This window comes from Battus philenor, unplaced genomic scaffold (assembly GCF_028537555.1).
Source record: "Battus philenor isolate CCGP_79_NKW_IND1 unplaced genomic scaffold, ilBatPhil1.0.hap1 SCAF_10, whole genome shotgun sequence".
NCBI lineage: Eukaryota > Metazoa > Arthropoda > Insecta > Lepidoptera > Papilionidae > Battus > Battus philenor.
Window position 1 is genome coordinate 13,693,680 of NW_027181662.1, and position 26,839 is coordinate 13,720,518.

A 26,839-nucleotide genomic window follows, 5' to 3' on the forward strand; every position below is an offset into this window, starting at 1 on the left:
GCTAGGCATTTATTGTATCTAATAGGTGTTCAACAAGCTACGCGTCGGTGAACAATTGTATAAGAACTTGCGTGGAGTACGTTTACCGACAATATTAATTTAAGGATGTTAATGTGTAAATTAAATGTAATTTCTGTTATCGCTCCTAAATAAAATTAATGAACTATAGTATTGTTTCATTTTACTTCGTTTCTTTTTTTTCTTTTTTTAAATTAACCTTCATTTACTTACTATTAACATATTATTTATGTCATCAGTAGAAATATCTTTACCCTATGCGGTTTGATATCGAGTGTGACAACGCTTTGAGTTCTGCTGCGTCCTATATCAAGTTTCACTGCCTCAGTACTAAACTAAACAATGTTAGATAAGGACTACCGTATAGGAAATCTAAAGCAATCTCAACCAATCTAATGTAACCTCACGCTATGGTTGTAGTCCTCTTCAACAGACTGTGGTATACAGTTCAAAATCATACAACATAGTAAAAAGTTATATATATTTTGATATATATGTGTAAAGAATAAGTCATAAGTACGTTACGTCAGTAAATCCATATATGTTTCCCATCATAAACCCTAATAAGCGGATAAGCCACTGGTGAAAACTGTGCGGACCTATTGAAACGAAACGCTGAAAAAAGTTCGGCCCGCAAAGAGTTTCAACATTTCATTACAGTTGTAAGACTTCCACTGCTGGACATAGGCGTGGACATATTTTAAATATTACCAGTTGGAAGCGGCTTGCATCCGATGTCTTAACTTTAACAACGTCATCTGCCCATCTTGTAGATGGACGTCATTACGTGGTCTAAACACCAAAACCTGAAGACACCAGCTGGCAATTGTTCCCGTTCGTTATGTGGCCTACCTACTGCCACTATAAAAGAAAAGTCGCTGGCTTACCTCGCTTACTTTCGATGTAACAAAATCTTATACATATATTAATAATTGACGAAGTAAATATGAAAACCTTGTTTAGTTTTCAGTAGGCATTTTAACAGTATAATTGAATATAAATTTTCAAATACACGTACAAGCATATATTTAAATACTAAAGACAAAAACTCCAAGGTAGAGTGAACGTATTTAACAAATAAAGTAATAGAACTTTAGTACATATTTTGATTCAAAATATAATGTATGATATTAATTTTTTTTAATAAAAATAATCTAATAATAGCGACAAATAAAAAAGAATAATCTACCAACTCAAAATAAAAGTAAGAACCCTAACAATCCCAAAAATACATAATATTTCAAAGTAGTCAGGACAGATCATTTGTGAGGGGAAAAAAATTATTCAAATTTTTATTTCCATTTTTTAATAAAAAAAGCGTTGTTTCTCACAAATCACAGGCTTATGTAAAAAGGATATCTTAAAATTACTCACACAAGCGCAGTGTGTATACACAAGTTTATTAATTCAGATGTTCTCGTTTACAATGTTTTTAACACTATATTTAGCTTACAAGTGTAACAAGTAACTATATAATTCAAAAGTGCTTTGCAAAATAGTGCAAATTTTTGGCGCCATTTTTATTTGACTATAGAGCAACATTACATTCCTAATTACGTCAAAACATTTCCTCTTATTAAAAAATCCACAACTCATTTAAATGACATTTCTAATTAACTGCACTTACATAACTTTAAGTTTTGAAAGAATTTATTTTTTTAACTTTACTTTTCAATAAAAACATCGTTTTCCGATTAAAATCGATATCAGTAACGTGTGCTTTTTCATATGGCGCTCCCCAACGTCACGCAGCTACCAAAACAATGAATTTAAATGTTAACTAAATTATTTTTGTAGGGCTGTGTTATAAACATAACCTATATAGAGCCTATCAAATCGATAGTAAAGAAATACTCAAAACACCTGACGTAATTGACGAAAAAACCGCCATTTTGTTAAAATGTCGGAATTAGAATCTGTGTGCGTGGTTAACATCTTTTTAATATTGTCGAATATCACTTTTTTCTGATACACAAAAAATTCATCAATTCTTCATTTAATTCCTTTTAGAAAGTTTAGATTGAAAAACACTTTATTAAGAAAACAATAAAGCACAACTTACATATTAAAATTTTGTTGTATGACATTTTGTGTAACACTGAACTTAAAACAGGATAAAAAAAACTGGGTCTTATCATTAATAAAAAAAATACCGCCTTGTATCATAAATTATGAACATTTACATTACCTATACGTTACATGAAAATTTATTCCGTTTCACGCATATTTCATAATGTTTGATCTAAACGAAAATATGGCAATCTCTAGTGATGTGTGTGGCTACGGTGACATTATTTTTTAAAGTTACATTAACATATTTAAAAATATGCTCGGATGTTAAATTACAACTTTTTTTCCAAATAAGTTGGTAAACAGTCATAAAAAATATATTAAATATAATCAAATGAGAGAAGCCATAGACTATCATCACTTTTAAACGAAGTACTATTTGAAATAATATATTTCATAATTTAATTTTACAGATAATATAAATTTTAGAAGATCTTTAGAAATAAAAATATAAACATTTGAAGCTGGACGGTTGGATAAAAATTGCCGAAAAATAAGTGGTATTTTAGGTAAATATTTTTACAAATCTTTAAGTTTTGATATCTTAAATTTCTATCTTTTTCACAGATACATAATATGAGGTAACATAAAAAAACGTTAAGACTTCTTATCTCATTTATGGTCTATTAAAATATTAATTTAAATTCAATCTTTGTTTATATTATTTAAATAATTCGGGAATATTGCTAGTATTAAATTAATTAATATTAAAAGCGTTTTGCATATTATTGCTCTATAAACAAATAGTTGTCTTTATTTTTAGCTAATATATTATAAGCATCATCCTTATATATATAGGATCTCTTATATATAGCATCGCTTTTATTGAAACTAGTAAAATAAATGTATAGAACAATTAACTAAAACCTTTTTTATAAGGACAGAACTATTATAATGTACTTTTGGAAATACAATCTTCTTTTGTGAGAATAAATAAATGTATTACAGAACTCATAGTATATACAAATAAACGGAACGAGCTTGTCGCTAACTCTTCACTGAACAGGGCGCGTTCAAAACCCTCGTAGCTATGTAGTTTAAGAAGGAGTACAGTGAAACTCAATATGATTATATTTCCTATTAAATTGGACTCTTGTGGTATTTTTCCTGACATACACAAGTCCTCGCTATAAATAACAACGTGAAAATAATAAACACATAAATAATTAGACCTGAGTTATTAAAAAGAATTATAGACAGTATAAATGTTGAAAAAGTATATATAAATTATTAAAATCTAACCTTTAAGATGATGTTTCAAATAATTAGAAAATTGTTATTATTCACTTAAAACCATTAGTTATTGTAATCAACCGTAATTATCTTTAAGTATATTTAATTGCTTATGTTCTTTTCTCAAGTGATATAAAAAAATTCTACAAGATTAAAAAAGGCCATGCGAAACAGAGATCGAATATACAAGAGTATTTTTATTTGAAGTAATAACTCGAAAATGGTTCCTTCAGTTAAGTGGTTACCTCACCTACATTACTTTTCATAACTTTGTAGCTTAGACATATACCACATTGGCTCATCAACGATGAAGAAAACACTTAAAATTGTAACTGTCTGTATGACACGTAACTGTCATTGTGACATGTAACTTTCTTTGCGACATGTAACTGTCATTGTGACATGTAACTGTCATTGTGACATTTAACTGTCATTGTGACATTTAACTGTCATTGTGACATTTAACTGTCATAGTGACATATGACTGTGTAACTATCAATCGTGATAGTAATACTTATTGTAATTTTGATTTCAATGAAACGTTTTCGGTAGATATTAATTATAAGGGTAATTGTAATCAGTGAATGTTAATACGGGATGTGAATGTCTATAATAGATATAAATGTTAGTTAACGCAGATAAAAAATATTGTTAAATGAATTTAACGTGGTCGAAAGACGATGGATGCATAGCGCTTCCTATCGCTCCTATTGGAAATCCATAGATAAGACCAACGTTCTGCAGTTGATTTCCCATGGCTGAAATGAAGACAAAGTCACTGGAGCAGCCTCCATAATTTATTATCTTAATAATATACCTTCAAATTTTCGATCTCTGGTAAATATTTTGCTAAAAAAAATTATTGTTTATACCATTACACTGCATCTCGTTTCAATGAGACTTCACAGTTATTTCTCTATTCATTGTTAACGTACTTATAATATTTTTTTTACATTATTCGGTCATTTTTATAATTTTAAATAACAATTTATGAATTAATATTAAGAAGCACTTATGCAAACATATTGTTTTTTATCAGTGTTGCCAGCTCGAATTTATTAGATCATATTTCTCTTAACGCCTCCAATATGTATCAAAAAATGGTTATACCTATATTGCGGTGTCTAGCCATTTCTACGCAGCAGTTTATACAAATAGTGCTTAACTAGGCAACCTCTACAGAAACATTGAACCTTTTGTTGACATTTTTTTACCTGAAAAAAAAGAAATTAATATTACAGTAAACACTTATATAGATAATACAGATGAACCACGTAAGGCGGGGAAACTTAGTCACAGACTTTGGGCCTTATTGGCAAGTTTTAGTCGCTCAACTTGGGATTTCTCTACGAGATGGCATCAGGGATGAGGAGATCCGTAGATATACTAAAGGATCGTAACTGACAAAGTCAAGCAAATTGGCAAGTTGAATTTGTAGTGAGCAGGCAATAGCGCGTAATGGAGACCACGGATTGGCTAGAGCAGCATAGGATGAACGCCACAAGATGAACAGGCGACCTATTTAAGGTCATTAGTAGACGCTACCAACGTGTTATATTAAAATGCATAGGGGTGGCCCATGTCCAGCTGTGGACAGGTTTTCAAAGGGACCGATTGAAAGCGACCCGCTCGAGTTAATAAGCTATATTGGCCAGTTTCTCTCATCCTTAGTGAAAACAAAATTTTGGGCGCCATTAAGTCACTATCTATGACAGGTATACCTTATAACGAATTAGTGTCAGTCTGATGGTCAGTGTCATCGGGTAGGATTAACCATCTATTAATCCGGAACGTGAGAGGATTTGACAATTTCTGTGTGTGTACGTATAAATACGTGTTCGTTTGCGTGAGCAAATGTGCACATTCGTGTGTGTATATGTGTATATGTATATTTGTGCATGTACGTGTGAGTACGTACACAATATGTGTATGTGTCAGTACGTACGCGTGTGCGTGTACATGTGTGTGCGAGTACCTAGGAGTAATATACGCGCACGTGTGTGTACGTATAGGTTAGATGTATGTATCAGTACGTACGCGTGTGCGTGTTTATCTGAGTATGTAATTAAGTGAGAGTACGTACATGTGTGCAGCGAGCGGCGCATACGCTTCGGCAGTGTAGCCGCGCACGCGGCTGAAGGCGAACGGCGGGAACTTGCCGGGCGTGAGGTCGAACTGTGTCCACTGGTCGCGGCGGTATGCCACCGCGTAGTACCGCCAGGTCAGCTGCCAGTTGCGACGCTTGCGGACATTGTGCAGCTCCAGCTCCTGGTTACGTGCACGACTTAATGGATGTAATAAATTCATCGGAGTTTGGCTACAATAAAAATAGACTACTAGACGGGCCTAGGCCGGTGAACAATATTTCATGATATTCTTGAAACGAACTATATCACTTGTGTTGTAACATATGGTTACATTTACACTTACATAATATATATACTAAAATATCTACACACACAAATACGGGGTGATCGGTAGGTGTAAATAATTTAAATGTTTTACTAACAATAGCTATACGCTCCCTTTAAAGCATTAACAGCTATATCCAATTATCCTGTATATAGTAGTTGACATTTTAATTCTTTAATGTCGAAAGCAAAAGAATTTTCCTGGACCAGCTTACAAATTGAGAACCCAAATTTTTGGTTCACCCCAACGCAGACACTGTCCAATCTTCCCGTGGACCTCTTGAAGTTCACCTAGACCAGTTTGTGAACCATTGGTTTATAGCAATGTTTCTCAAAGTTGTGAAGAAATAATGTTTGCTTGACTTCAACTTTCAAGTAAGCTGACGATATTTTAAAATATTACTTATGATAAGGGATATAATCTTCACAGACCCCTGGTGAACAACCCCATGTAGAGCCTTATAGATCTACCTGGACTAATACTTTTAAGAGTCGATGACGGAACATGAACCGTGCTTACCAGATGGAATATATGTTCCTGTTGCTCATGGGTGTCCCTCCTTCGAGACCTGAACCTCGTGTTACTGGCTTGCGCTGGCTTCTTCTCACTGTTTACCCTTTTTATAACTATCACAACCTGAAATTAAAATATAAAGTAAAATAAACATTCGTCTATCTAATAGTCTTATATAAATGTATAAATATACAAATATATAAATTACCTTATCGCCTACAAGGCGGTAGTGGCCCGCCATGATGCCGAGACTAGGCTTGACGGCTGCGAACTTGAGCTGCCCCACGCACGAGGCGGGCTCCTCCGCCGTCGTCCACATCAGCACCACGCCGTCCGGGAAGAATCTGACAGATAGAAGGCAACATAATGTTTATCATCATCATTTCAGCCGAGGTACCTCTATGGAGGATACTCCGTATAGAATTCCAATAAGACCGAAAGGCCTGCATCCAGGGTCTTCTGACGACCTTAACAATATTCAATCGTCTCTTTTAAAAATAAGAACGTGAGTAAATTATTTAATAAAGAGAACCTGTCCCTCCCTACACAGAGGTGGACGAGATTTTCCCAATAACGTGGGCAATTGTAATAAAAAAAACATGTGTTCTCCACTCCTGAACATTAAGCCCATATCCAGTTTTTCTGAACTTTCATTATCAAGGTCGTCCGTCTGTCTACCGACCTGTCGGGTTTGTAGTAATTACTCGAGAACCCTAAAGACCCAAAGCCTCCCAAAAGACCCAAAGTCCTGTGAGCTGTGGCCCGACTACTGCCACTACAACCTGCCAATCATTTGGGCTATGAAGGTCACTTTCCTTTGTCTGCGAAAATTTTCTAATTTCTATACAGTTATGTAAGTATTTAAAAAAAATGGTTATTTAATCAAGCAATGTTCATAAGAGCTCTCAGTGTCCACTGCGGAACATTGGCCTTCCTTATATATTATAATGTTGCACGATAGCATTCCAAATGTATAAATTATTATTTAAACAAATTACAATATAAATGGAAACTTCACATAATTTGTAATACATTAAAAATCATCAGGGGTGTATCGACTTGTGATGTATCAGACCAGACCTTCTACACACTACCCATTTATAAGAAATATATATAAATCTTCTATTGCTGAGTTCGCTTTTTCTTTTTACCTTAATAAACCCTGGACAACGAGCCAGGTACACTGGTGCCCAACGCTTAAATAAGGCGACCGGTACAATATTTCCAATAGGAGCGTTTAGAAGCGACCTGGATCCAGAATGTTCTGATGACATTAACATCATTCTGCCCATTTCATGGGTGGATACCTGGATCTCCACGCGATTACATTAGAACTCTGGCAGTCATCTTGTAGCGACACCAACAAGCCACTTTCACTCATCATCGATCCCACCAACTGACGGATAAATGAAGGCGCCCAAGAAGCGTTTGGGTATTATCAGCTCTACTCTCCGACTTTCAAGTAGAAGAAAACTTCTCTCCTAAAATCTGTTTTATGCGTGGCCTTCCTAATGCCACGTCAACTTGCCAATCCGCCAATTCTAAATAAAGAGCCTTCAGCAAACAAAAGCTACTTTTACTTTTTCGATTGTATAGTAAAAAAATCCCAATACGGTTAAAAATGATACATCTGAAAGCAATATTATCACTTAAGAAATTAAAATTCTTATCATCAGGAGCATATAAATGTAAAGCCCATTACAAGGGACAGCCCTCCCCCAAAGGATCGACCTGAAGGCTGGCCTTGCGCTGACCTCATCCAGCCAGTTCGCGTGACTTTGACCATGACATCGGTTCTCCTAGTCTACCAACGTGGTGGTATTGGCAGACAGTAGGTTTATTACACCCAGAGGACACTACTGCCTATCCTGTGGAAGCTTATCGATATCAATAGTAATAAATCAAAAGAATATTTCCATACCTGAGGTAACGATAGTAATCCACGAGGTACCAGGGCCGGTAGGATTGGTCTTGGTAGGAGTTCTCCCCGTGGCGCAGGTACGTGGTTTTACTGATATAGCAGCCATGGAGGTGGATCCTCGGCCTGTCTATGTACATCTGACGCCAGGAGGTGAACCCATGAGTTCGTGGCGTGCCGCATTCTATTCCCCATGTTCTGTGCAAATCAGATGTCGCTAGTTATGATTGGTCTTTTACTTGTTTGGTATTAACGTCATCTGTTGGACACTTTTCAATTACTCAATATAAGACATATATAATTAGATGTACATATGAAAGAGTATGTAAGACAAACTATTTGTTTTTTCAAGGAAACGTAAAGTCACTAATGTCTGAATTTTTTTTAACCGTTGCCTACACCATTCCTCATGTCAAAAAGACATCTACTTCTTTTCAGCCGAAGCTTGTAGTAACTTCCTTGACTATGTTTTCGGTCCACTTAAAGGAGGGCCACCCAACGTCGCACAGTATATATAGTTTATTTGCCCTAAATAAATCTATTGTACACCCTATCCACAAACCAATTGTTTCAGAAATAATATATGAGATAAGGATAATATAGTAATAAAAAATGTTCTCAAAATTCGGATTACTCCAGACTTTGTACTGCCAAAGGTGACTGGCCTACTATATTCTTAAACAAAAAATAAATCAAGGTAACAATATTTCAGAATGATCACTTTATACAGGATGATTTGAAATCAGTGTAAAGGCTTTACAGTCTACATTCACTCTTAAAATTTCTACATCTATTTACTATTATTCTGTATATTGTATTCTCTCGGATTCTTCTCGGATAAAGCTAGCTTACTTGATACAAAGTGACCGCCAGATGTCAGCCTCTCTAGCGGCGAGATACAGTCCGCGGCAGGTGCCGGAGATGCGCTCCAATGTCACAGCGTCTAGGTCTGCGCTGACCGCCCAGCGAAGCACCAGCTGGATTACCTCGTACGGCAACCATGATATATGAGCACCCTAAAATATAATTCTTGGCTTAATCACAGGTGTTAATAATAACTTATCAAGATATCGTATAAAGGTTTAAGACCAAGCTCTCTGGAATATGCCACAACAGACCTCAGGTTGCTAAAGTCACATCTCCCAAAAAAACAAGCAATTTATTTATTGAAAATTTCGAAAGACGCTGGATATAGACTACTTGCTACGAGTCGTATTAAACATCTATCAAGGAGGCCTATGTCTGAAATGGCAAAGATCACTGTATTTAATGGAATCAGGCGTTACCTCGCGGAAGTTCATCCTAGGTAAGAAAAGGACCAATATTTAGCCACTTCCTTCACATGCGCGAAAGTGGCTAAATATTGGTCCTTTTATTACTAAAGATCACTGTGTTCACACTACTACTGGTCACCTCCTGAAATAAGACAGGACATAGACAAACGTTGAGCTGTCTGTTCTTAAATATCTAGTGTGCGTCTTGACAATCATTCACTCATCTGTTAGCGTTAACTAGCAATTGTAAAAGGCATCATAGGCCACTCGCAAAGATCACCATGATGACCTGTATTGCACTGTATCCAGAGACTTCTCCTGAGAAGGTCCCAACCTTAGCTATGTCGAAATCCACCTTGTGAAGGGCCACCCGTCCCAGCGTCTATCGCCTCGTGGAAACTTTCGACTCGAGAATGTTTCCACCACAACCAGATCAGACGACCAATTCCTCGTGCTACGTCGGTGACCTTGGTTCTTCTGCGGATTTCCTCAAAAGAATCTTCCTTCTCTCTTGTACACTACAAACTTGATGTATTCAGTAGGCAAAAACAACCTCACCCTTGTAATAAACTCTGGTTGACAGAGAGTGCCTCTCTTCGCGAGAATCCGCTGCAAGCGTGGCACCAGTTCTTCACCTTCGATCATATCCTCATCGCTCTCAACATCTTCCACGTGACGCTCTTCTTCGACCTTCAAATCCTCTGAAAGTTAAATGTGGTTATCAAATGAATTTCACAATGGTTCATTGTTTATATTTGTGACCGCTCTGTATAATCGAGTAATTGTTAATAATTTATTATTGTAGCGAATACACATATTTCGTTAATGTCTAAACTTCGAAAAAGAGATCACTCGCCGAAGCTCCGAAACATCTTGGTCTAAACACAGTTATGTCTGAAGGTCTTTGACCAATGTGTGTTGCCAGTGATAACATAAGGATCTGAGACAGTCGTTAACGATGGGCTTTATAAGAAGACGTAAAATCACGAAGAGAACAAAGGAAGGAGTTAAACTAAGACGTTCGCCACTAAATCGAATCAGATATAAGAAAATCTGTTAAAAAACCAAGGACACCAACATAGTTCGAACAATTGCTCTGTCTGTCCGAAGTGGCAATGGGTAAGGCACATCGCTCGTGCTATCGTCGGCTGTTAGGACCGAAAGGTTCGCGAATAGTGACCAGGAGTCGGTAGACAGGCGGACTGAAGATAAACTTAAGATTGAGAGAAGTCGCTGGATACGGGCAGTGCAAGACAGGTCATTGTGGCGATCTTTGGTAGAAGGCATTGCAGTAGGCGTTTATCACCTGACTTGATGATGATGATGAAAATCAAAATTACTAATCTATCTTACATGAAGACATATTTAAGAGAACAATTTGGTTAAAGATTATTGAAAAGATATTAGATTGGTTACTAAAATGTCAAAATTGCATGAACAGATGAAGATCAATATAGAAGCAGGAAAATAAAGCCAGTACCAAGAAATAAGAAGCCAGACTAAAAAGTTAACTAAGTATCTGACTATTCCTCAAACAGCGCACCAGTTGAAGAAAAAACATATCTTGGGCATTAAAAGCACTAATTAAATACAGAGATATTCCCAATGAGGAATCTACTCTTATAGCCCATTATCCAACATGTCTACTGATTCCACAATATTTAAAAAAGAGATCATTAGAAACTTAACAATAATCAGTTCTCTCTTGCACTGCTTTCATGTATATTTGATTATTACATACCAATAATAGGTGTCTCCGGTCTCTGCTCCGAGCTTTCGTAGAGCCTGGTCTCCACATCAGGTATGATTTGCATTGAACGTTTGTAATGTTGAATTGCTTCATACAGCTTCCCACTTCTCTCCAACTCCACCCCACGAAGGAACAACTGCTTTGCCTAGATAAAGTCATGACAGTAATAAATATCACTAAATATTTTTATGTAAGAATCCATGTGAAATTATGGTAAAATGGTGCATAAGTCAATAATTATACTAATGCATTGAATCAGCCCATAGACACAAACTGCATGATTTAGGCTTCCCCCACAATATCTATAGGAGGCAAAAAGCAGGCAGGCTGACTATCACAGTATTAATGTATGCAGAGGACACTGCTGCCAATCCTTTGGAAACTCGTGTGCAGTACCTTATATAATTATTACACTAAGAGTTAATTATAAAAAAATATTGTATCCCAAGAATCAAACCTGCGACCTACAATCTCTAATCTCAGTCTTCCCCCACTATATTTTACTAATTAATTATGATCATTCTAGTGTAATGTTGGTTTGAAAAAACCAACTGCCCCAATGTCTTAATAAAATTTGGACAGTGGTAGCTTTGCGGTTAATAAATATAATTTAAGGCAGATAACTCATGGGTTCAAATTTAAATAGACACTCTCAATTCATATAACATTGGAATTACCTAAAAAGGTTAAAGAAAACCAATAAGTCAATGTGAAATCAATTGATCTGTATTACATTTTTATGTAAAACTTGTGTAACAGCGAAGAAAAAATTACAAATCTAACAAAATTAAATATTTATGTAGATCATAGGTTTCTTAGAGGATTAGTAGTGCCTCTTTTTATGCGAAGGAAATTCTCATGGGGTAGAAGCGGATATACAATCACAAATGAGAGGTAGTATGACATTTTTCTTCTTCTTTTTCGCTTATCAACCACTGCATGGCATAGAACTCCCTGAAAATATGCCACAATGACCAGTCTTGCATTGTCTGAATCCAGACCTCGCGCTTCCTTAACTATGTGTTTATTCTACCTAGTGAAGGGCCTAAACATGCCGTAACTACCGATTCGGTTATATGAAATATTTTACCTCTGAATCCCATCATCATTTCAGCCATAAGATGTCCACAGCTGGATATAGGCCCCATTGATATCCAATAGGACCGATTGAAAGCAGTTCCCATGACACAGGTTAATATTTACTGTGAGCAAGGGGGTTAACTGCTTATTTATCTCTTCATGGTTTTGTTAATATAGTCTGTATAGTGCATAAATTTATTTGTAATTTTTGTTATATGAAATTAAACTTTACTTATTTTATTTATTGACTTTTTTCATGTATTTATAGTAGATAAAAAACTGTGCCAATTGCTTTCATTCTTTCATTATTTACTGTCATCCTAGAAGATAAGGAGGTTACTAGATCAATTCGCCACCACTACACGCGTGCAGCGGGCGCTTTTTTTTGAATCGCGCTAATGTTTGCTTATTGAAAAAAATCACAGGAAATCGAAAACTTTTTTTACAAACAAAACTTACTTTATATTACTCTTAAAAATATTCTATGAGATTATTTAAAAAAAAGCAATCTAGTGACAGACTAAAGGACATAAAAATATGTTGCACACATGCCAAGAGGTTATAAGGTTATTTTAATTAAATATGTTCTATTATATTAAGAATTCTATGTTGTTCTAACGGTTGTTAAGAAAATAAGCACTTTATCTTGCCAAAATCTCACCATATAACATTGTTATAAGTAACAATTTTATAAATGGTCACAATAGACCAAAAGGTACACCTAGCCTATGATACAAATTATACATTGAATCATGATTTAAGATCAGCTGGTCAAAAAAGACAAAGAAAAGGTAAAGAAAAATGGTTGGTTTTTTAATATGAATTCGAAATTTACCACCCTTTTTCATGATAACTTTGTAATATATGATAAAGTGGCTAGTTGCAAAACTATCTATCATTTTAAAAATATATAACATTTAAAATACATAACATATTATCTATTGTTTAATTCGCACAGCAAATAATATAGTATAACAACACCATTAACTAAGGCTTTGCTCTATAAACATAGGGAATGAATGTACAATCTATTTTAGTTACACAATAATAAATACAAAAGTATAATACACTATTAATTTTAAATATAGAACAAAAATGTAACCTTCTCTTCATCACTGAGAGTTTCTTCTGGTTCTAATTTGGTGTCAATATGAGAATGTTCCCTCTGTGGTGAGGGATTGGACTCCAACTCTCGCTGCCACTGTTGCCTGAATGCTGCTAACTCATCATCTCCATCAGTGATCTGTAGTATTTTTTGAGAAATATAGTTTGCAAACTCTGGGTTAACTACATTAACATTATCAGAAACATTTCAACCCTCAACTACTAATATTAAAAATTAAAAAGAAAATTTAACTATCACAAATCACTGTTTATCAAATAATGGTTTCTGATACAAATTTTTAAAAATATTTTTTTTTATAAAAGGTAAACTTTATTAAAAAAACAACCAACCTGTACATTGTCTAAACTCAATTTCTCCAAAGCATCTCTAGCTTTCAAGAGTTCATTTGTAAGAGAGGAAGAAGAATCTTCCTGCTCCTCGGCAGATGTAGATGCCTAAAAAGGGTATAAACTGTATGAACATATAACTTTTAAGAGATTTCTTAAAATAGTAAAAACAGGTTTGACACAGATGTTCTTTAATAATGAAACATGTTTATTTATACGTGAAATGTATCATGTTTTAAGTGTTTTTCATGTTTCATATCTTATTAGCTTACTTTCTTACAGAGCATATGGTAAACCGATAAGTCGACAATTTCAATTGAATATTAATAAGCAAATAACATTCTTTGGTTTTATTATGCAACCGTTAACCTATTAAAAGTTGAATTCGAATTCAATTATTATATTTTCAATAATTTTCGCTATTTCATTTTATAACAAATGAAGTAGTTTTATAAATAATTTAGATATTCAGTTCTGCATAAACGTCATCATTATCAAATTCTTACCATTTATAATAAATACAAAATGAAAATCTCTATACGATATTTACGAATGGGGATATCAATCCATCTTTCACAGTATTTATTAGCGATAAATAGATCATTTAACATCGCGTAATAACAGATGTGCCAATTTTAACTGTCAATGTCATCATTTGTCGAATTGACAATTAAAATTCGGATACTTCCTCATTACCTTTATTGTAAACCAATATTTACAATTTACATTAAGCTGAACATGTTTAGCGTATTTATCGATGTAATTATTAAAAAATTCAAATTAATCAAAAGAATATTCTTTTCAAACATATTTGCAAATACGAGTTTGTTCATTAAAGAAGAATAAAACTTGCAGTGGAGGTCTAACAACTGACACAATCGTGATGACATTAGAGTTAAAATAAATAAGATATATCTGCTTTTCTGTAGTAGTACGCATTTAAAGTGGTCATTTTATTAATATTGCTGTTATTGAAATAAAATGGATCCAAATATAGAAAAAAATATCGCAAAAATAAGTATTTCAGTTTCCAATATTAAATAATTAATATGTAAAAATATTCTGTTATATATGCAATCTCCACATCGGCAATTCAAGACCTTAGTTCTGTTCTTATTCTTTTGCTAATAGTAAAAGAATCAGTTTGTATTGACTCGCAAAGGGAATTTATTTTTATGTTTTAATGGAAGCCTTTTACATCTATTTTACACCTAATTATTACTTGTTAGGTCGCGAGAGATTATCATTTAAAGAAAGTATGGAAGGAAAATCTTTTTTGAATAAGCTGTTTATGGTATCTGCCAATCATCCTAAGGCATTCGAGCAATTTCGAAGTCATGCAGAAATAATAGTGGAACGACATAGGCAGAATATTGAAGGCGGGAAAAATGTTATACATCCATATAGCATGTTCAGGTATTAGTTATACTTTTTTTATTGTAACAAGTTTTACTTTATAGAATAAAATTGTTATTTAAAACAAACTTAGAGTAAAAAGAGGTTCTCTTTTTTTACTGAAATGAAACACTGTGCGAAGTATATAGAGTTACATGGCAGTTTATCTACCTGCAAGAAAAATATCACAGTCGCGAGGCGTATGAGTACATCTATATAATGACGTTTTTCAATGCAGTGTCATATTGCACTTTAATGGTTACTGCGCGAAGTGCGTCAACCGTCAAAAAGAAGATTGACCCACTTTTAGAGAGAACTCTGAAAGTGGTACGTCGATTATCAATTGGGCGATACAAAGTCAATGTGAAGTTTTTTTATTAAATTATTTTAACTATCACAAACCGGAAAATTCGAAAAAAAAATTAGTCAAGAAATTCATAATCTCATGTTTTTCCTTTGATGTCCATTTATTAATTTTACCGTGTCACTTAAGACCTGGTTTTACTGAATCGTGTACTAAAAAAATGATATATTGCTATTCTTTGTGCTTTAAATTGTCTTTTGCCCTTTATGCAATTTTAAAAAAAGCAAATACAGATTATACTTTATTATAAAATTATCCGAGTATTTAATGATCGTAAATTAATTCTATTTTATTCTATTTGCAGTTTGTATTGGAACAGTTTCATGATTGTGTTGAACTTCGCTCATATGGTCTGTTCTACTATTCGTCTTTGTTTTATTTTGGAGACTTCAAAAGGACCGATCCTCCACACTATGGATTCGATACTCCTAGGGCTACACGCATTGTGTTTGCTCGATGTAACAGTCAGGTTTAACATGGGATACAAAAGCGATGAAAGGAACATTGTTGTAAATCGTCGTAGAATTATTTGGTGAGGCAATTTTAATATTGTTTATTTTCAAGTGTTTAACGTTTAAACTGTAAATTTAGAATTAACAATATTTAATTCAATATTTTGTGTAATATATATTTATGTTTATAACATCTTTGCGGGAAAGAGTCCCGCTTCGTGTAGCCTATGCTACTTTTTTGAGAATTATTTTAAAAATATTTTATCGCCAAATTTTGTATTTATGAAAGCTACAGTTTAAAAATATGTATTGGTGGTCCAATAGATATTGGTCAGGTAAAACATTTTATTAAATTCCGCCCGCAAGGAGGTTAAGGAAGCCTTCAAATTTCGAGTTTCTTAGCGTTATGGTTCCGAACATATCGTGACGAGTTAGGGCATAGTAGGAAATCACCGACGTTACATACCAAGACGGAAATGGACGGAACCACTTTTTTTTTTCTTTAGGAGCAAGATTGTACATTGGATCCAGAAAATTGACATTGACCGGCCACATTCCAACAAAATATATAAATTATTGTAACATATTTCGGAGTGATCGATACTTTTGTTAATTAAACGTGAAATAAATAAATAAATTTTGTGATCAATAGATACTGAGTGACGCATCTGTTAAGCAATATAAATTTGCAGCGCGTGAACTGTAAAATGCGAGAAGTTCATTGCGAACTGTCAAATGCGCAATGTTTCAATAATCATTATGTTTTCTTAAAGTTAAAGGTTATACACACTTTCCTGCAGTACTTTTGCTATATAAACTTTCTTGAAATTTATGAAAAAAAGATGAAAGAATTTGGTCACGTGGTTAGGTTATAGAATATATATACTATCGAGTTTTATTTTTTTATTAGGTGAATGGTGTTTGTCGTCTAATACCTGTTTTTATTCTCAGTCACTACCTCCGCGGCTGGTTCTTCATAGATTTCTTGTCTTGTCTTCCGATGGCGTACATTCTTCTCCACACTAAGCTGCACACCTACAGATATCTTCTTTTTGGACATCTGTTGCCGATATTACGAGTGGCACGTCTGCCTACAGTTGTATTAAACCTGAAGCCGTTTTTGATGGTAAAGATACTAATGTTCTGTTGTAATTACAATATACTTTAAGACTTAGCTTTTAAAAAAAGATTTACTGGTTTCGTAAAACATTAAAAAAAAACATCCTTACTCTTAGACCTTTTCATCTTCGTACATCTGGCACCGAACCATCCGTCACGTCCTTCTATTCGTGATCTCCATCCACTGGATCAACTGCATCATGTACATATTGCCAGCAATAGGTTATTACTGTAAGTATTTAGAATATTCCAGACCCATGATTTAAAGATTCTAGCTACGTACTAGGAGCTACCTATCACATGACTTTGAACCCTCGGGCCTAACTGCGCGCTTTGAGCAAAACAGATTCCATTAATGTGCGACTCGTCTTCCAGAATGCTGAATCAATCTTTGATGATTTACTAATTGTAGTTACCGCCACCTACAAAACAATTACATCCGGTACATTCAAACGCCGGTAAATTGAAACCGTTAAATGTACCCGAGTTTTCGTACAACGCGAGGACACTTAGACATAGCCGCGTACGCTGTACACCGTCATCGTTGCCATTCAACTACCAACTGGTCGAGTCGGTAACGAGGGTCGTACCAAATAGAAGTTTTGTTGGAGTTTCTTCCACACATTCTCCCAGGTTTCCGAATTGACAGTAGGCAAAAGCAACCAACCAGATCGAAATGCAGCCCTAGCGGGTGCTCCTGTGATAGGTGTTTAAAAGGATATTATCGATTAGTGATAGCCCAAACTGAGTTCCTCTCGTGGGGGTTACTCCATGGAGCATCCACCACAACTTTGTAAGAGCTCGGCGGCTTCCTTCTCGGCGGTTTTCGTCGCCACAACAATCTGCGTGCCATTCAATGCGCCGCACGACTGTCGGTACCCTTTATGACATTATTCTCGCACGTGTATAAATTGCTATGTAATTTTGTTATTACAATTCCATATGGAACAGCCATTAAGTTTACACAATTGTGTTTCGAAAGCAAGACGTTCTCTATTCTGAGTGGTTTCATCACCACACCTATATTACTAAAGAAATATCAAAATTACCATAAAAATAGTTAATAATAACTCTATTCATACACGTTTAGGGACGGGAAAAATGCCCAAGCAGTACACACTGTTCTTAAACTCTACAAACGGAGATCTATCAGACTTCTCATGCGGTGTGAGATACAACAAAGCCTTATTCATCACCCTATCAGCGTTTGTTGGTTAGTATATAATAACACAAAGTTAATAAGTATTTTAAGGTTATTCCTGTTAAAAGATCTTTATAATATTATTAAAGGCCATTTTGGAATTGACGTGGAACAGTCTTTTTCTTCTTGGTCGCTTATATTCATTGATGAAGGTCGGCGAGTTGCTTCCAGGTCTCTTTGATCTACTTTTCTGTGTGCTTCCGTTATTGTAATACCCGTCACCACCCACAGAGTCCTCCGATCTCTTTCCTTCTACTTTTTTTTTAAAACAACTAGCTTATCTAGACTCTCTGTCTGCCTCCGAGCTATGTGACCGATGTAGCCAATAATCGGCTGGTAACATATGATGGAGAGCCCGGTGTTTATGCAGAATTAATCGAAAACAGATCCGTTAGTTTTCCTGGTAATTCACGGCATGCGTAAGCATCCTTCACCAGCACTACATTTCAAAAGTGTCGATCTTTTTTCAGTCTGCTGCGCTAATTGTTCAGTAAAAGACAATCCTTTGCAAATTAATAGAAATGATTACAGATTATTAATCGAAATCGTTAATTTTTTATAATGTACTCAAACTTTTGAATCTTTCTTAAGATAGAAAAGAAACATAGAAAGTAGTTTTTATAATAAATTTGTGCTTTTGCAAGCGATGTTCCTTTTACTTCTTTCCCAGATTACTCTTTGTTTCTAACAATCACTTCTAAGAATACCGTCACTTACAACCTAATATCAAATAAATAAATCAATATCTTTATAATATGAGATTGAGAATATAATAAGAGATTGCGTTGTTTGATAAGACCGCCCATTGTACTTTTTTGTATATTATTGTAAAACTTATTAAATGTACAATAAAGAATATTAAATAAATAAATAATAGGGACATATTAATTCTTTCATTTTACTAAAGATCAAGTGCCTATCAAATATGTTTCTACCGTACAACAATTAATTTTTGACAATTACTAGATTTTACACGGCAATATATACATTGTCTCTTGTAAAGACTATATAAAAAAATAAAAAGACGTCAGATAATATCTATACAGCCTACTTCATGTTCCAGGTGTAGATCCTTCAATGTTGAAAGTCTCCACTGCAGAAGAATTTGTTGTCTATTCACTAATCGTCTTCTACGGAGCCATGTTTATGGTATATACATTGGGTGAGTAGCGACTACAATTAGTTTTGATAATAAAAAAAAACTCCCCTTTTGTTGTACTTTAAGCCTGCCTAGTCACTCCATGGAGCATCAGCCGAACTGATGCTCCCCCAGGAACCCTTCAGCTTTGCTACCTTAATAAAGGTCTTGGAAAAGGCGTCCTCTGCGTCCAGCTACCTCGAATCCGCAGAATCTGTAAATGCCATTTGGCCAGCAGTGAAAGTCCAGATCCAAAAACAAAAATTTATTTAATTACAATTTTCACAAGGCGATGAATGCTAGCTTTGCATTTCACTATCCTTTTTTTAAAAGTTTGGGGTTATCATCACATTTTCATTTACAGTATAGATCTTATTAAATGCAGTGAATATTTCTACATCAGTGAACATTTTTGTCTTTTCGTTTTATGGTTTATATTGTATAAAGTCTACACAAAGAAATTTATTAACTTAATGTAATATATAAAGAAAAATATATTTGGTTTATACTATTATGGAGCTATATTTTTTCCCGCCAATTTGTTAATTTTGCACAGCCGCCATTTTGTTAACGTCGTCAAATTTGAAACAGACAGCTTACGTTAGACATGTTGAATAATAATATTACTTAAAATTTAAATTGTTTTAAATATACAATTTAATTTTTAGTATATATTATTCAAAATGATATCTATGATTGATTTGTATTTATTAGTGTATATTGAAGTATTTACATGATCTAATTTACTATCAAAGAAAAAAGGCACAAAAATTACACTAAAATAAATCACGACTAATATAATTCTTCTTTCAGTTTTCCTCTTGAAGATTTACATGACTTATTATAATTCGTCGACTCGCTTTCACGGTCTTATGAGTCAGATGGAGGTACATTTGCAATTTACATTACATATATCTAGAGTTTACGTATTTTTTCATAGGGAGCCACGATATTAAAGATTGTTCAGAAAGGAAAATTCTGGCCTATTATAGACGTAAATAAAGTTTGCCAAAAGATGGTCAGCAGCGTTCTCTGCATACCAAAACCCGCCTGCCAAGCGTAGCGATTATGATATATACTATACTATATTACCCAATAGATCTCTCCTATCTTACGCTACGAAGCAACGAGGAAGAAAGCAGGTTTAAATGTCGCTGAAGGTATTACAAGTTTAGGAATAGAGAACTTTAGGAGTAGAGAAAATTCCTTATCCTAACTGAAATGAGGGTATTACGGAACGCTTGTATTAACAGAACCACATGGCATTTGTAAACCTGCGCGAGCGTCAATGAAACGGTTGTTCTTTGTTCGCTTAGTGTGATAGCGGCAGGGACACGTGGGTTTAGCAGTCGAGCAATAACATATGTATTATAGGTTCAAATGTTGCAGCTTGCGTACTTGTGTTAGGCCAGTCTCCTTTAATTTGTACAGCCGATAGGTATTAACAATGTGTTAAGTACACATTGTTAATATGAACATCTTATTTTACGATGACGATGGACGCTCACTGCATGACATAGGCTTCCGCCAAAGATCGCCACGATGACTTCCTGCGACCTTATTTTGTCACCGGTCCACTATGTGGCGCGATATATATATGTGGGTGTACATATATAAGCTTTAATCAACAATGACAGTAACAATGTATGAATGAGTGAAGCCATTTATTTCCAAATCTTTAAAAACTCTCTTGTTCTTAGTGTTTCCTTAATGTTAGTGTTGTTACTAATTTCTTTTTTCTTTGATTTGGACCTGTCTTTGGATATCCACCTAGTCCCTTTCATTTTCATAAATATAACTTTTTCATCTTCTGTACAGTAATAAAAATATAATTAAAATACTTCTTTGTCTCTGTGTACTTATTTGTTCACTTTATAGTAATAAAAACTATAAAATGCAGGCGTTCATGCAACATAAACAACTTCCGGCGCAATTAAAGAAACGACTGAGAGAGTTTTACACGTACCGATACCAGGAGAAGTATTACAAAGAGGATGACACTCTCAACTGCTTGTCAGGTACTATTTTTTTATCATAATTTGTAGCTAACAGCTAATATACATTTTAATCTATGCTTATAAGATGATTATATCTTAAAAAACTTTAAATAGATGAATGTATAGCTTATTTTTTTCGGCGAAAAGCCTTTAAGCTATTTCAAGTATTGCCAAGCACCCTGTAAACAGTGATCAACAGGCAGCTTCTGTCAGTACAGTCTGTAGACAGATAATAAAAAATAATTTGATTTTAATATGTAGTAATCAGATTTTAATAACGTCTATTTACAATATTATTATTACGTTATTTAGTACTTCTAAAACCAATAATTTATCTAGGATATACGATATATTATTAAACAATAATTAGCTGTACAATCACCCCTTTTAAAGCTTGTTCATCAGTATTTTTCAACCTTTTATGCGCCATGCCCCACCATGGCCTTTCTAAAATTCTTCCACCCAAAATATATATGTTACAAGGAGGGGGGCCTTGTAACATATATATTTTTTATATTAAAGCGAAAGGCTTAAACTCGTATCGAGTCCACTTTCGAATTGCCTACCTTAACAATCAAATTGCTCCCTGTTGGGCGTGGGCTCCACGTTGGGTAACAATGTTGTACACCGATAACACACATGAACTTTTTATTGTGTTGTATGCTTTGTTTATTGTGCACAAATACATGATAAATGATTAGTGAAAAGATAAGAAATATAGAATGTGTAGTAAAATCTTTTTTGTGTATGGTATGTAGTATTCGAAATTTAAACAATATTTTAAATTTGAGCAATAAAGAGGTTCTTTAGATTAGAAAGAATGTTTGTATTGACAAAAATACATTTGTGAATTGAAATTGAAAATATCACAACAAAGTGTTACAAGTTTAGGAACAGAGAACTTAAGGAGTTGAAAAGAGTTTATCCTAACTGAAATGACGGTATTATGTATTATAGAACGACTGTATAGCCAAGATATGACTTTATCAACCTGCGTAAATAATATCATAAAGGGTTCCGACAGTCGTACGGCGTATGAATGGCAAGTCGTAGCGACATCTATCAACACGGTGTACGGTTATGGCAACATTGATGAAAGTACGTCATCTGTTACGGCGGGATTTTTGAAGGCTCTGACATTGACAATTGTTCTCTTCGCGCACAAAGTGTGCCGTCGATCGGGACTCGTCGTCGGATTAACAATAATACCATTGTATATACCTTCTAGACTTGCAGCTACAAAATCTTTAGTAACGTACTTTAAAAATGTTTCAATCTCAGACCAGTTACGTCACGAGATCATTCTCCACACATGCTTCAAGCTGGTGAACAGGCTACCTATCCTGGAAGGTTTGCCGGCGAGCGTTGTGGGCGCTGTGCTTGGCTGCCTCAAGCCCGAAGTGTACCTGCCCAACGACCTGGTGATGCGGGCGGGAGACACCGGCGACTGCATGTACTTTATCGCTAATGGAACTGTTGCTGTCTATTCTTTAAAAGGAGCTGAGGTAAAAAAAGACCACAAAAAGCCCGTAGTCTGATATAAAAATTCAAAATATCTTTATTCGAGTAAGTATTTACATGCGCTTTTGAATCGTCGATTACTTTAGCATTATAAGTTGTAAGCTACCACCGGCTCGGAATGGTGATCTGTTAAAAAGCGCCATTTAACAATTTTTCATTAGAACATTATCATAAATTGAGTCAACAAACCAAGCTTCACACATATCGATCAACTAAAAAGGTTTATTAATATAGTTTTAATGTTAGATTTCCAAATAAGAAACGGAAGTTCTAAGGTATCGCGTGGAACTTTATAATATTTGCCTACGCCCATACCCATGAAGGTCTATGGTCTAAACTGGAAGACTAATGTTGAAAACAGCATCGTTTCTTTTGAAAATTTATCGATATTTGATTATATTACTGTTCAGAAAGAATCGTTCACAGTGACCACTAGTTTTAGCCATGAGAATGCCAGAAGAGATCAATTTGATAGAAATTATTCAGATTAATATCCCCCTTTAATGGCATAAACTAAAGTCATATTAATATTTTTTAAAAGTCCACAACAAAATCACACTAGTTTTTTTTGTTTACTTTTATGTCATCCTTATATACAGTAGTAGAGCAGTTCATTCCTTTAATTATCATTTAAAATCACTTCACGCTGTAATAGAAATATTTACAAGATTTTTTTTTAATGACTTAAAATTTCGTCGTCATCATCCTTCCAGCCCATAGACCAGTGTTTCCCAACCTTTTTTGCGACATGCCCCACCTAAGCCATTCTAAAATTCGTTCGCCCCTCAAGTAATATATATCATTTCAATATTAAAGCGATAGAGTTAACCTAGTGTCGAGTTCATTTTCGAATTGCCCCCCGTTGGGAAACACTGCCATAAACGCTCACTGCAAGGCATAGGCGTCTCTCAAAGACAACCAGGGAGATATATCGCCACGTTTACCATTCGGGAAGGCGATCGCAGTGTGATATAATATGTTATGAGACTCCATTTTGAAGCCTTTTTAAATAAGGTTCGGTAAGAGTATAGATATGAATTTTAGGAAGAGGCTTTGAATAAAGATATGAATTGGAAATAAAGGAGCTACCGTCTGGTGCAGGATGGCTAGAGACTGACTCGGCGGGGTGGTTGCGTTGACACGAGAAAAATTTTACGTGGATAGGATTCGTGCTGAATGTAATAGTACGCAGAGGATGCTGCTGGTCAACCTCAGAAAACTTGTTTATGAACAGTGTAGATCCTATATATTAATATACACCGGGAATCAAACCCGCGACCTACTATCTCAAGTCTCAGTCCTCCACCACTGGGCTACTACTGTTCAAAAACTCACCTTGATCCTTCCGTTCCGTGCATGCAGTCCTGTTGATGCTGTAAAAGCCCCAAGGGCTAACAGCAAAAACTTCATGCGAGACAATAGTGAATATAAGCATCCCGTATTGAACAGTCACTTGATTTACTTCACACAACAAATCTGTTCCTTTAATTAGGAGAGGTGATATTGCTAAAATGTTATTATAAGTATAAATATTTTAGATTTGCCATTTGGAAGACGGCGACCATTTCGGCGAAGTAGCTCTGCTGATGACTGACAGCAAGCGAGTTGCAACTGTCGTCTCGGTGGAGATCACACAGCTCTATAGACTCGACGCCTCCGATTTCCGGTAAAATTTTAAATTTCGAACGCTATTATATCAAACACATTCTATATTTTTTATGAGATGGACGTGCGAATTATAAAATCTAATTTTTAGCTTTACCTTCTAAAATTTTGGCACTGTTTATTTTATTTCCCTAAATACCACAGAAAGAAGATGAAAAATCTTTTTAATATTTTAGCTTAATTAAATAACTTTTTTCTTGTAAAAATGGGGGTAGTCCATGAACAGATGTGACTATATGGTTTGAAATAAAACTCACTAAACATATATAAACACAAAAAAGACATTGCAATTGCCTTTTTACAGGCAAATTGTTAAAAAAAACGGCGTGCTCTACGACCGCCTGCAACAGTTGGCATCCCGTCGGATGCACGAGACTGTCCTAGTGGACGATGAATTCCGAAGGCAACGCCAGAAACGAGCAGAGATGGACTCCTCCGCCGAAACATTGTTAAGCTAATCTTTTATCTTTGGATTGTTTATGATTTATCCATTTAAATATTGTCGATTTTGTACATTAATAAAGTGATTTATATTAACTGAAATAAAACATGGTTGTGCGAAGAAAATCGAATGGCTGTTACAGACGGAACTTGTATTGATAAATTGTAATGACCATACTATTAATTCTGACAGTCGTATATGTATACATAGTCGGAATGTCGGACTGGATCGACAATACCGACTAAAAACAATCCTGTTTTCGGTATCCCTGGTCCCCACGGCGTAGCCGCTACGCATTACTTCACGGGTGAAATTTAGCCGCAACTTTTCCTAAAAAAGTTGCTGTTCAGGCGAGCTTCTTCCCCTCCTTTTCTCTTTTTCGCAAATCCATTAACACGGTCGTGGAGTACGCGCTCGTAAGTTTCCTGGCCGAAGGTGAGGATAGCATTGTAGCTGAGTTTCAGGATAGGTTTTGCATCCTATATCTTCTCCCAAAGACCTCCTGCCTGCATGTATGTAAGTATATAAACATATATATATATATATATATATATATATATATATATATACGTATATGTGTATGTATATATATATATATGTACCGTTGTAACGTCGTTCGGACCCACTTCGGTACGAGCGTTGACTACAGTTGATAGCCACAGGTGAACACTCAAAGCCGGCTCTTACCTGCCGCGACACTGACCCCGCCTTGCTCTTCAACACATTTGTTATGAGAGTATTTCTCATGAGTCTACTATACTTAATGTAAACTTCATCCAATATTCTATACATTGCCAACTTGTTATACTAAGACATATGCTTTGAGTGATATGATCTATGAGAATATTGGAGATTGACATATTATAACTAACATAGTACTTAATCTATGAGTTAATATCTTTTTGTCATGGAAAGACATGCATACCTCATAGAAAAAAACTTTGCTTTTTAGAAATTACAAAATATACTGCTTGGAGACGATGACAATGTCATAGACCAGGCTAGCAGTCTCATTGTAGGGTTTTGATATCTTTTGAAACAAACTGACATTAATGTGAAGACATTCCAAGGTCCCTCAAAGGAGTTAATATCTAAGAACTGCAACATGTTATCTGTTCCTTAGTATATGCTGTATGTACTAGATATTTATATGTTATACTACATTACTTAAAGTTAACTATTGTGTATGGAATAAATTTTTTAATTATTGAATTTTTTTATTTCATTTTTGTCCTCCAATTTTAACAACAATTTTAACATTTTTACAACTTGATTAAACACTACATGTGTTACACACTAAGCCAATATTGGGACTCTATTCCTAACAGAGAGTGATTCCTCTCGAGCCAATTTTGGGACTCTGCGAGTCCTAGCTAGAACTGTGGTGAATTGAGATTCCCCCAGAATGATGATTTTGATATGTATAATGTTTCATGATAATCTTCTTATAACTAGAATGAAGGAAAAGTAGCACTAAGGTAGGGTAAAGACAAATTAGGAGATCTGCAGAACACAGGTTAACAACATAGCTTGAAGAAATGCTCACCAGTAGTGGTAGTGCACAGGGAACAAGTTCTTGGGTAACATCCACAAGGTAGACACAGGACACAGTGGAATGTGACTACAAAGTTAAGGTAGTGGAATGTTGCTGGAACCAGGTGATGCAATGATGAATTTGGACATAAGATAATAAAAAAATAAGCAATGGCAATTGAATTAATTTCTTAGGGCATGTATAATGCAACACTTAAAATAGAACCTCATTTATGTTTGTTAATACTATTTTCCTCTAAACAATCCCATGTACAAATATTTATGTTTTCTT

At 34.8% G+C, this 26,839-nt stretch overlaps 2 protein-coding genes across 3 annotated transcripts; one reads left to right on the forward strand and one right to left on the reverse strand.

The window, feature by feature from the left end:
• Positions 1-4,293: 4,293 nt before the first annotated feature.
• On the reverse strand, positions 4,294-14,337 carry LOC137924017 (F-box only protein 9). Of its 2 annotated transcripts, none has more exons than XM_068767314.1 (11): positions 14,227-14,337; positions 13,724-13,828; positions 13,371-13,511; positions 11,180-11,333; positions 9,997-10,139; positions 9,017-9,180; positions 8,168-8,362; positions 6,455-6,590; positions 6,253-6,369; positions 5,405-5,589; positions 4,294-4,535 (listed from the first exon to the last, which is right to left on the reverse strand). In XM_068767314.1, exons 1-11 carry the CDS (start codon positions 14,227-14,229, stop codon positions 4,532-4,534), a joined length of 1,347 nt encoding a protein of 448 aa, XP_068623415.1. In that variant the 5' UTR covers positions 14,230-14,337; the 3' UTR covers positions 4,294-4,531. The 2 variants fall into 2 exon arrangements, with proteins under 2 accessions (XP_068623415.1, XP_068623424.1); XM_068767323.1 differs by having other exon boundaries at positions 4,294-4,531; positions 5,402-5,589.
• Positions 14,338-14,978: 641 nt separating this feature from the next.
• Positions 14,979-25,030, forward strand: LOC137927175 (potassium/sodium hyperpolarization-activated cyclic nucleotide-gated channel 1-like). Its single transcript, XM_068770992.1, has 12 exons — positions 14,979-15,136; positions 15,784-16,011; positions 16,883-17,057; positions 17,167-17,281; positions 18,141-18,217; positions 19,218-19,248; positions 19,315-19,413; positions 20,203-20,276; positions 21,290-21,407; positions 22,668-22,891; positions 24,446-24,573; positions 24,877-25,030. The coding sequence occupies exons 1-12, from the start codon at positions 14,979-14,981 to the stop codon at positions 25,028-25,030; spliced, it is 1,581 nt and encodes a 526-aa protein (XP_068627093.1).
• The last annotated feature ends 1,809 nt before the right edge of the window (positions 25,031-26,839 follow it).